This window comes from Hyla sarda, chromosome 5 (assembly GCF_029499605.1).
Source record: "Hyla sarda isolate aHylSar1 chromosome 5, aHylSar1.hap1, whole genome shotgun sequence".
Lineage (NCBI taxonomy): Eukaryota > Metazoa > Chordata > Amphibia > Anura > Hylidae > Hyla > Hyla sarda.
The window spans coordinates 182,462,785-182,475,265 of record NC_079193.1 but is presented as its reverse complement, the minus strand read 5'-3'; the positions used below and the strand labels follow the sequence as shown (position 1 = coordinate 182,475,265).

Here is a 12,481-nt window from a genome sequence, read left to right as displayed (position 1 = left end):
AGAGGCAAACACTTACTTTTTTTGAGCTGCTGAAATCATAAATCACTTCTTTCTCCTCATTTCTCATTACTGGAACATTAGGAATTGTTCCTACATGAATATGACTCCTTATTACAGGAAGCAGGTCAAAACACAGTTCTTCTACTTTTTTTAGAGCATTGGTTATGATGTCTTCATCCACACTATTGCCTTTCACAATATCTGGGAGTGGCTCACAGTAACTAAAGTTTTGGGAAGATTCATCTACTTTCTGTGTATCTAGGCTTTTTTCTGGGACTGAGAAACAGTCTTTGACACTTTCTGCAATCGGAGATTCACTATCAAGCCTTAGTCTTTTGGCACTTTTAGGCATCTGGAAAGATTCTATTGATCTCTTATTTACAGAAGTTTGGCTCTCGGATGATATTTGATTTTCACAGGTGTTTGGTTTCTCTTTATTGCTTGTATTTGAATTGCTCCCAGTTTTTATGAATACTGTTGAAGTGGATGTAATTGACTTGAAACCAGTAATCTGGCTAACAGGCACATTTTGGCTATCTCCAGACATGCCTCTGTTTAAATGAACATTACCTTTTAATATGTTCAGAGTCCTGGCCCGTGCAGACAATTCTGGATACATAGTATCTAGAATTTTTACAGAATTTTCTTGAACATTACATGCAGAACTTCCATTTGCAGAAAGAGGCAACCTTCCTGGCACAGGAACAGCGTGTTTTGGAGTGGCTGCACAAAATTGCAAAGGAGAAGACAATATTCTTTGGTTTGCTTTCTCAGCAGGAGACGGGGTATTAAATATAGGAGATTTTCGTTTACGCCCATCACACAATGGCGACATCAACGGTGGAAATGGTGTTCCTGGTAAGGGAGAGATCAACTCATCTAGGGGAGATGGTAATGATGAACGACTTGAAGAGGACATAATGGGTGAGAGACTGCGCATACTTCTTGGAGGAGTTGGCAACAAAGGACCCAGTAGGGGAGGCAATGGCGGACCCATTTCAGACCTAACTTTATTAATCGTTTCAGGAGAAAGACCAGTACTGGTCGAGGTGTCAGCAGTTGCTAAAACGGTTTGCCCTACCTGAGCATTTACAGGAACTGTTCCCACATGAGGAAGCCTATGTGGAATATTTTCTTTTGTTAGAGTTTGAAAGCTTTTACTGACCGAATTGTTTGAATTAACACATACATTTTCAGAATTTGTCTTCTGTTTTCGGGTTAAACACACTGTTCTTGGGTCAACAAAATCATCAGGTCTACTAAAATTCCAAATTAGATTTTTACCAGGAAGAATTCTTTGACCTTCGGTTTCAGCATCATTTTTAACATTTTTCTCAGCACCGTTATCAGAGTTAACAAGGTCAGAAATATCATCCTGTCTTGCGGATTCTTCCAAAGAAGAGTGATCCTTAGATTTTCCATCTGAAGAGCCATCTGCACCTGCATTTCTTTCACAAGTCTCTGACTCTGTATCTAAAGTGTGCAAAGCTGAATTTCTAGGTTCTATCAGTATGTCCTTTTCCACTTTAGAATCATTAGAATGAGTTGAAGGCTTTATTACTGTAGCAACAGGTTTGCCATTTTGATCAGTGTGTTCCTGTAGGTCGTCTTGCTTTTTCATAATAGATATTGCATTATCACCACTTTTAGTGGCATCAGAAGAATTTCTGAAGGATTCATTTTTGACAACTTGATCGTTTAAGGTTGGGCGTGTGAAGTTCACCTTACGAATTGGAAACTCATAGTCACTTTCGCTGCTGTCTAAAGATACATCCAATGCATCTTTTTTTACTATTTTAAAGGAGTCATCTGATTCTGAAGGTATATGAAGATGCTGCAACTCTTCCAATACAACAGGCAATACTTTAGATGATGATGTGGCTTTTACACCTGTAAGATCAGCCTTTGAAAGGGGACAAAGGATTGTGTTTTTCTCTTCTGAAATGCTGGAATTCAAGTCATTGCTGAATTCTATACTCTGAGCTTCTTTTCGACATTGGGTTTCAACTCTGTTTTCTACTTTTTTGTGTTCATGATCTACTGCCAAGTCAACAGGACTGGAGCTGAGCACAGAAGGCTGATTAAAATCTTGATGAATAGAATTATCTATATCAGGACTAGATGAGTCAGTATTGAAATCAATACAAGGCAAACACTTGTCATTCGGATATACAGTAGAAGATTGAGAAACTTTACTATCACAAATCCCCAACTTTGAAGTGTCTATCTGTGATGACTGCAGCTCTGTTTCAGCTTTTTGATTTACTGGTGAGGCAGGAGAAGAGTGGTCAACAGGTTCTGATAGTGTCCTTTCATACTGTTCAGCTTTATTATGGAATATAAATGCACTGGCCACTTTGTCTATTTCAAAATCACTGCAATTTTGTTGCTCAGGTTCATGGTCTAACATTTCATTTTGTAATGAACATTTTTCCAGATCACATTCTTCTTTGTCTACAATTTTACATTGTGACTCCATTGAAGTAAAAGTATTGTGTTCATTCATCACATTTGCAACTTTGTCAATATGTGTCTCATATGTTTTGTTTATATGTACTCTGCAATCCAAAACTGTTGACAAATTATTGCTACTAAGTAAAGGTGGTGTCTGCCTTAATGGCTCACTCTGTTGGCTTTGTTCAAGGTCTTGCAGAACTGATTTTTCATGACTAGTTATACAAGGTTGATCTGTCTCTTCAGTGCAATTATTCATTAAGGTAGACATCGGGTTTAATGCTTTATCTAAATTCTCTTCACTAACTTTGGACAAATCACCATCACCAGAATTTTGCAAAGATTGTTGCCAAATAGTATCCTTAGAGTGTGCACTGTAGTCATTTGACATATTTTGTTTACCATGTAGTAAATCATTTAGAGAGCTTGACTCTTCATTTTTTGAACAATTATCAGATTGCATATTTAACAAAGTTTCTTGGTCACAGCTTAGGGTGGTAACATTAGGCTTGTCCCCAGATAATATATCCTTATGTGGTTTTAAATCATTTTGAGCAAGAGGTTTTTCAGGGGTGGGACTTTTGTTGGCAACAATGCTTCCTAAAGGTTCACTATTACCTGTCAGGTCATTAATTTTACCTACAATTTCACTTGGCTTCTTTACATTTCCCGATTGACTACAACTAGTAGTTGTATTATCTAATCGCAATTTATCTTTTTCTGTATGGCAAACAGAATCTTGAATCCCACTGTCTGCATCCAGAGACATAGCTACATTTTCAATTTCAGTTAACGGACTTTCACAAAACTTAGGACTTTGAGATCTGGGTCCAGGGTCATTCAAGGAGTCGGTAAGAAATTCTTCAGTGCATGTTGTGCTGTTTGTAAGAGGATGAATTCTTTTCTCACATTCCATTTGTATGGGATCCTTAGTCACTGCCTGTGCTTCATGCAAAGGCAATATGTCAGTAGTCTGCTTAAGGTCATGCATGTTTGTTTGAATTTCTGTGGTTAGGTCAGGATCATCAAAATTACATGTAACTTCCAAAACATGCTCAACCTCATGATTCAAATTACTATTTTTATCAGTCCCATTCGCAAGACTACTTTCTATCTTTGGTTGAGAAACACCGTTTGACCGATCCCTTTCACTAATGCTCTCATCTTCACTCGAGTCTGTGATTTCGCCAAACACATTCTGTAATGAGATGAATAAAAATATCAAAAAGGTCTGTTGCACAATTTTACCGTTAAAGGGCTATTCCAGCTTTATACATCTCATCTCCTATCCAAAGGATAGTGGATAAGATGTATGATCACAGATGTCCCACTGCTGGGGACCCCCTCGATCTTGGTGCAGCCCCCGGCATTCTGTGCCAGGCGCTGCCTCCGAGACTGGGACGTGATGTCACGTCACATCCCCGTCTCGGAGGCAGCGCCTGCACAGGATGCCGGGGGCTGCACAGAGATCGCAGGGGTCCCCAGCGGCGGGACCCGTGAAATCATACATCTTATCCCCTAACCTTCAGATAGGGATAAGATTTATAAAGCAGGAATACCCCCCTTTAAAACCTTTATCTCCATGAAATAAGTGTGTGATTAGCATGAGGGTAAAAAATGAAAAATTGACTACTCATAATGGCTAGTTGCAAAGAAAATATAACTTTTTCTAAATCTTAAAATGTTTTTCAAAACATTTACATTTATTTTGTACTCAGAAGAGAATTTACAGTATCTCACATAAGTACACCCCTCACATTTAAAAAAACATTTTATTCTTTATTTTCCTGTGACAACCCTGAAGAAATTACACTGCTATAGTAAAGTAGTGAGTGCACAGCCTGTATAACGCTGTTCAATGTTGTGTCCCCTCAAAATAATTCAACATACAGACATTAACCCCTTAACGACGCAGGACGTATATTTACGTCCTGCGCCGGCTCCCGCGATATGAAGCGGGATCGCGCCGCGATCCCGCATCATATCGCGTCGGTCCCGGCGCTAATCAACGGCCGGGACCCGCGGCTAATACCACACATTGCCGATCGCGGCGATGTGCGGTATTAACCCTTTAGAAGCGGCGGTCAAAGCTGACCGCCGCTTCTAAAGTGAAACTGAAAGTATCCCGGCTGCTCAGTCAGGCTGTTCGGGACCGCCGCGGTGAAATCGCGGCGTCCCGAACAGCTGGTCGGACACCGGGAGGGCTCTTACCTGCCTCCTCGGTGTCCGATCGAGTGACTGCTCCGTACCTGAGATCCAGGCAGGAGCATTCAAGCGCCGATAATGCTGATCACAGGCGTGTTAATACACGCCTGTGATCAGGATGAGCGATCAGTATGTGCAGTGTTATAGGTCCCTATGGGACCTATAACACTGCAAAAAAAAAGAAAAAAAAAAGTGTTAATAAAGGTGATTTAAAGGAGTAGTCCAGTGGTGATTCAGTGGTGAGCAACTTATCCCCTATCCTAAGGATAGGGGATAAGTTGCAGATCGCGGGGGGTCCGACCGCTGGGGCCCCCTGCGATCTCCTGTACGGAGCCCCGACAGCCCGCAGGAAGGGGGAGTGTCGACCTCCGCACGAGGCGGCGGCCGACACGCCCCCTCAATACAACTCTATGGCAGAGCCGAAGCGCTGCCTTCGGCAATCTCCGGCTCTGCCATAGAGATGTATTGAGGGGGCGTGTCGGCCGCCGCTTCGTGCGGGGGTCGACACCCGCTATCTCGGCGGAGAGCCGGGGCCCCGTACAGAGAGATCGCAGGGGGCCCCAGCGGTCGGACCCCCCGCGATCTCAAACTTATCCCCTATCCTTAGGATAGGGGATAAGTTTTTCACCACTGGACTACCCCTTTAACCCCTTCCCTAATAAAAGTTTGAATCACCCCCCTTTTCCCATAAAAAAAAATAAAACAGTGTAAAAAAAAAAAATAAACATATGTGGTATCGCCACGTGCGTAAATGTCCGAACTATAAAAATATATAATTAATTAAGCCGTACGGTCAATGGCGTACGCGCAAAAAAATTCCAAAGTCCAAAAAAGCGTATTTTGGTCACTTTTTATAACATTAAAAAATGAATAAAAAGTGATCAAAAAGTCCGATCAAAACAAAAATCATACCGATAAAAACTTCAGATCACGGCGCAAAAAATGAGTCCTCATACCGCCTCGTACGTGGAAAAATAAAAAAGTTATAGGGGTCAGAAGATGACATTTTTAAACGTACAAATTTTCCTGCATGTAGTTATGATTTTTTCCTGCACAATGATTTTTTTTCACGTTTCGCCATGCATTTTTGGGTAAAATGACTAATGTCACTGCAAAGTAGAATTGGCGACGCAAAAAATAAGCCATAATATGGATTTTTAGGTGGAAAATTGAAAGGGTTATGATTCTTAAAAGGTAAGGAGGAAAAAACGAAAGTGCAATAAACGGAAAAACCCTGAGTCCTTAAGGGGTTAAAGGGGTATTCCAGGCCAAAACTTTTTTTTATATCTCAACTGGCTCCGGAAAGTTAAACAGATTTTTAAATTACTTCGATTAAAAAATCTTAATCCTTCCAATAGTTATTAGCTTCTGAAGTTGAGTTGTTGTTTTCTGTCTAACTGGTCTCTGATGACTCACGTCCCGGGAGCTGTGCAGTTCCTATGGGGATATTTTCCCATCATGCACAGCTCCTGGGACCTGACATCATCAATGAGCAGTTAGACAGAAAACTTCAGAAGCTAATAACTATTGGAAGGATTAAGATTTTTTTTAATAGAAGTAATTTACAAATCTGTTTAACTTTCCGGAGCCAGTTGATATATATAAAAAAAGGTTTTGCCTGGAATGCCCCTTTAATGTCTAAACCTTGGAAACAAAAATGTGTACACTGGTAAAGTACAGGGTGGGCCATTTTTATATGGATCCACCTTAATAAAATGTGAATGGTTGGCGATATTAACTTCCTGTTTGTGGCACATTAGTATATGTGAGGGGGGAACTTTTCAAGATGGATGGTGACCATGGCGGCCATTTTGAAGTTGGCCATTTTGAATCCACCTTTTGTTTTTTCAATAGGAAGAGGGTCATGTGACACATCAAACTTATTGGGAATTTCACACGAAAAACAATGATGTGCTTGGTTTTAACGTATCTTTATTCTATTATTATCAGTTATTTACAAGTTTCTGACCACTTATAAAATGTGTTCAATGTGCTGCCCATTGTGTTGGATTGTGAATGCAACCCACTTCTCTCACTCTTCACACACTGATCGCAACACCGCAGGAGAAATGCTAGCACAGGCTTCCAGTATCCGTAATTTCAGGTGCTGCACATCTCGTATCTTCACAGCATAGACAATTGCCTTCAGATGACCTCAAAGATAAAAGTCTAAGGGGGTCAGAGGTCATCTGAAGGCAATGGTCTATGCTGTGAAGATACGAGATGTGCAGCACCTGAAACTACAGAAACTGGAAGCCTGTGCTAGCATTTCTCCTGCGGTGTTGATATCAGTGGGAGAAGAGGGTTGACAATCCAACACAATGGGCAGCACATTGAACACATTTTATAAGTGGTCAGAAACTTGTAAATAACTCATGAAAGACTAAAAAGTAACGTTAAAACCAATCACATGATTGTTTTTCTTGTGAAATTCCCAATAAGTTTGATGTGTCACATGACCCTCTGCCTATTGAAAAAACAAAAGTTGGATTCAAAATTGCCGACTTCAAAATGGCCGCCATGGTCACCACCCATCTTGAAAAGTTTCCCCCCTCACATATACTAATGTGCCACAAACCGGAAGTTAATATCACCAACCATTCCCATTTTATTAAGGTGTATCCATATAAATGGCCCACCCTGTAGAAACGTTCAAATTGGGCCCAATTAGCCATTTTTTCAGGTGTGAATAGGGAGCAGGTGTCTTAAAATTTGACGTTCTCACACTCCCTAATACTGGTCACTGTCATATTTCCTAGGCTATAAAAAGATTGCCAAGCCCCTGTCAGTTCATTGAAGGAACCATGAATGCCAACATGTACTGAGGCAGATAAGGATTCCCTTCTCTTCGGAGATTTGGCAAAAGACCGTATTAAAACATAATAACCCCAAACACCACTCCAAGACGACCACTGTCTTGCTAAAGAAGCTAAGGAGGTAAAGGTGATGGACTGGCTAGGCATGTCTCTATACCTAAACCCTACAGTGCATCTGTGGGCAGATCAGCGTGATTTATTGTTTTCTGTTTTGTATGTTAACAATTTTGGAAAATGTTAATAAAAATTATCTGATTTGAAAAGAAAATGCAACACAAGAAAGCATGTGTCAAACCTACCTTTACTGTTAATGGTGAACAATGTATAGGTGATAAAAGATTTGGGAGAGGTTTAGCCCAATCTTGTGCTTCCCATAATTCATCTATGTCACTTTCCAAATCAGAATTTACCGAGCTACAGTCACTAAGGTCCTTGGAGACCACGATCTTAAGAGCTGCATCACCACCAAAATCACTGACGTCCATTAACTCAACCACAGCTGGCTCATTGTGAGGCGAATTACATTGCTTAGTCAAGGGTAATGATGCGTGTACTGTATCTAATTCAGTGAGAGGGTTATGTGTTTGATTGACTTCAAGATTATTGTGGCTAGACAGTTTGCACTCAGAAGAACTCTTGATTTTTCTTAGTCTTTTATCTGCAATAAAAATAAACAAGTCAGAACAAACATTTTTTACTTTTGTAAGGAAATTTCCTGTTTTAGGTAAAATGAACGACACTATAAAGAAACCCATTTGTCTCGTATTGTTTTAATTACCATTTAAAGATCTCTTTTTGCTATCGGTCAATCAAAACAAACATTGTTGAGGTTAAAAACCTACAGAAATAACACGGCTCAGTGCTAGCCACAACTGCCTGCAGTCAAGGCAATCCTCACAGATATAAACTGCTTTACTACCGTATATACTCGAGTATAAGCAGAGTTTTTCAGCACAATTTTTCATCCTGAAAACGCCCCCCGAGGCTTATACTTGAGTGAACTCTCCGCCTGTCAACCCCTTCTCAGTGGTCTTCAACCTACGGACCTGCAGAGGTTGCAAAACTACAACTCCCCGCATGCCCGGACAGCCATCGGCATACTGGGTGTTGTAGTTCTGAAACCTCTGGAGGTCTGCAGGTTGAAGTCCACTGCGGCCTTAGTCATCATCCAGCCCCCCCCTTTTGTTTTGTACTCACCTCCCCTCGGCGGGAAGTTAGGGTGAGCTGGTCCGGGCCATCTATGCTGCAGGGACTGTCCGGTGGGGATGGTTAGTCGTTGCGGGCTGTCTTCTCCGCTCCGGGCCCGGACTAGTGACGTTGCCTTGACGACGACGCACAGAGACGTCCCTGAACGTCCATGAACGTCCCTGTGCGTCGTCGTCAAGGCAACGTCACTAATCTGGGGCAGGCCCGAAGCGCGGAGAAGATGGCCCCCCAGTGAAAATGGACAGCCCGCAACGACTAACCATCCCCACCGGACGGTCCCTGCAGCATAGATGGCCCGGACCAGCTCACCCTAACTTCCCGCCGAGGGGCGGCGAGTACAATACAAAAGGGGGGGTCTGGATGACTGATGACTAAGGCCACAGTGGTCTTCAACCTGCGGACCTCCAGAGGTTTCAAAACTACAACTCCCAGCATGCCCGGACAGCCGATAGCTGTCCGGGCATGCTGGGAGTTGTAGTTTTGCAACATCTGGAGGTCCGCAGGTCTAAGATCACTGATGAAGGGATTGACAGGCGGAATGATGAAGGTAGGGGGGGGGGGGTTGGTTAGATGATGACGAAGGCCGCAGTGGTCTTCAACCTGCGGACCACCAGAGGTTTCAAAACTACAACTCCCAGCATGCCTGGACAGTCGATGGATGTCCGGGCATGCTGGGAGTTGTAGTTTTGCAACATCTGGGGGTCCGCAGTTTATAGACCACTGATTAAGGGATTGACAGGCGGAATGATGAAGGTAGGGGGGGGGGGGGGTTAGATGATGACGAAGGCCGCAGTGGTCTTCAACCTGCGGACCACCAGAGGTTTCAAAACTACAACTCCCAGCATGCCTGGACAGTCGATGGATGTCGGGGCATGCTGGGAGTTGTAGTTTTGCAACATCTGGGGGTCCGCAGTTTATAGACCACTGATGAAGTGATTGACCCGTGGTGATTATGAAGGGGGGGGGGGTGAGGTAACCAGTTTTAGCTAGTGTCAGTAGGAGGCAAGACATGTCTGGGAGCTCTCCCAGACCTGGTCTTTTATTTTATTATTTTCTAGTTCAGTATGTCTAGTTAGGTTCTTTTTCCTTTGTTGTTATTTTTCTAGGATGGGAAACAGGAGCATGGCGCTTCCTGATCTCCCACATGCGACAAAGGGGCACACTGCATAAGAGTATGGGCCGTCAAACCCTTATCGCCAATGGCCAGAGCCTGGAGGTAGTACCTTGGGTCCGGGCCCCCCACTTGCCCCTGCCCACCTCGCTATGACAGACTGGCGTGAAGCAGTGCGGCCTTTAGCTGGCTCAAGACTTCAAGGCGAGTATGAGAAGATGGAGCCGTGGGTGAGTATGTACTACAACCCCCCCTTCCCCCTCTCCCTTGCTCATCCGGGGTCTCCTTTCTCTGATGTGCCCAGCTCCTCAGCCGCCATTACATGTGGCTGTGCTGGGCCGGATCCCTCATGGCCTACAGCGCTATTGTGGAGGGGACAATTTGGTGGACCTGCCCTCCCCCCTCTTCGGGCCCCACATGTCCACATGTATGCGGCCAGGCACACTGTCCTGGCCGCATTCCCTTCTCATTCAGCCGGAGACTTATTACTGCTGCCCCAGTTTCAGTCTCTGGGGCAACGGGACTCCGGTCCCACGCAACACTCCACTTCCCCCAGTGGGGGTGCAATAAACCGCTTACTACTCTTATTTGCCAGCAAGGCGCGGTATCCTGGACACTGGTCTCCGGTCCCACGCGGCCGACCGCATCCTTGTGGCGAGCACACTGCCCGTTTACTACTATTATGTTGCGGCCAGGCGCAGTGTCCTGGCCACGTTCTTTTTAGGCTGACCGGAGGCCTACAGCTACAGGCAGTGGGTCTCCGGTCCCACCACCTTCCTTAATGCGGGCACGCCAGCCCGCTTACTGCTCTTAGCTGCGGCCAGGCTCGGTTTCCTGGCTGTGTTCCCTTATCTGATGCGGAGACCCTCTGCAACTGCCCCCCTTGTTAGTTTTCTTGGGACAGCAGGTGACTGGTCCCACGCAGTGGGTGAGGAACCGGCCACGTCATTCTACCTGCCCATCCCTGTATCTTTAATGACCGTCGATTGTGCAGCCGGCGCCCATTTCACGCGATTGGGTGACGGAGGGGGCGGCCGCGTCCTGCTATAAATTTCCCTGCCCCGTGTTCCTTTCAGCACATGGCCGTCTCCCGTGGCAGTTTTTCTCCAGCGCACCCTGCTTTTTCGGAGTCACTCAGACCATTTCGTGGCGTCTGGCGTCACTCAGACCATTTCGTGGCGTCCTCTTGTGGCCATAAATTGTATTGCACCTTTGACTTTTCATTGCTTCCTGTGAGCTCCCCCTTGTGATGACCATTACAGCTTTGGTCTGTCTTACCAGTTTAATATCTGCAGGGTCACTTTTCTAGGGACGGTATTGGGGGTCGCCTTATTTCCTTTAGTCACTCTGTACGGTGACCTGCTATGGCCTAATTACATTGTCAGTGTAGGTATGCCTCCAGCGTATCTATTTTCTGCAGGGTATCTCACTCTGTCAGGGTGCGTATGCGCACCAACGTGGCGGGTTATTGACAGGGATTCTCGATCCATTAGAAACTATCGGGGATATATTCACTAACTGTTCTCCCCTACCACTGAGTGCCATACCATGCCTGTTGTGCCCACGGCCAACTTCCACTCCCTCCCTACAGAGACATGACACTGGTCGGGTGCCCTTGTAGAGCTCTTGCATCCTGGCGGTCGCCGAGTTGCTCTTTCAGGTTCGTCGATCATCAATCAAGGGGGTGTTCTTGGAGTCTTAAAATAGGATTCCTCCTCCACAGCTTGCCGCATCCTCGACTAATGCTCCTGATCCTCACGTCTAGTGCAAGGTCTTCATGGAAGTGTCCCTGCGTGGCCATAGATTGTACCTGATATCATTATGCCAGACTGTAGTTTCACCTGTCACTCAGGCACTCCGATATCACACTGCTAGGCAAGGTGTCCAATGGAGTGACCCGTTGTCTACTATGGACCCATACCAGTAAGCCAGGCAGTGGTCTCCATTGCCCGTCACTCATCTCACAGCTAATGTATCTGTGGCTGGAGTTCCGGTACCCAACTACTGTGCAAGGTATCCAAAAGGAGTGAACTGCTATATACTATGGACCTATACCAGTAAGCCAGACAGTAGTCTCCCTGGTTTCCTCCACCGCCTGTCACTCATCACATGGCTGATGTATCTGCGGCTGGAATTCCGGTAGCCCACTGCTGTGCTAGGTATGCAAAGGAGTGACCCATTGCATACTATGGACCCATACCAGTAAGCCAGACCGTAGTCTGCGTGGTTTCCTGCGCCACCTGTCACTCATTTCATGGCTGATGTATCTGCGGCTGGCATTCCGGCAACCCACTGCTGCGCGAGGTGTACGAAGAAGTGTCCCAGCGTCTCCTATGGACCTTATACGGGGTAACGGGGGGATACAATCCTCGGCTACTCAGCCTCTCCCGATCTCTCAGGGTGGCGGGGATACTATCCATGGCTCCTAGGCCTCCCCTTCCTCCCACAGGCAACAGAGGGGCACAGTGATCGCCTAACTGGCTCTCCCGTTTTAGCAAGAACCTGGATGTGTACTTATTTAGCCAGGCTGTTGTCTGCATGGTTGCCACCGGTCACCCATCTCTGGGCTGCTGCAGGCATAGTCAGGTTTCCCATACCTCACTGCTGGTGTAAGGAATCTGAATGAGGGCCCCTGCAGGTCCTCGGGACTGATGCCAGTCAGCCAGACTTTCGTCTGCTTGGTCTCTGT

At 45.2% G+C, this 12,481-nt stretch overlaps 1 protein-coding gene across 1 annotated transcript in view; it reads right to left on the bottom strand.

The window, feature by feature from the left end:
- ICE1 (interactor of little elongation complex ELL subunit 1) overlaps positions 1-12,481 on the bottom strand; it is a 100,372-nt gene that overhangs the window by 28,624 nt on the left and 59,267 nt on the right. The window contains exons 13-14 of the mRNA XM_056520818.1: positions 7,775-8,133; positions 17-3,652 (exon numbers count right to left, since the gene is read on the bottom strand). Coding sequence (XP_056376793.1) covers positions 17-3,652; positions 7,775-8,133 — 3,995 coding nt within the window. The remainder of the gene's footprint in view (positions 1-16; positions 3,653-7,774; positions 8,134-12,481) is intronic.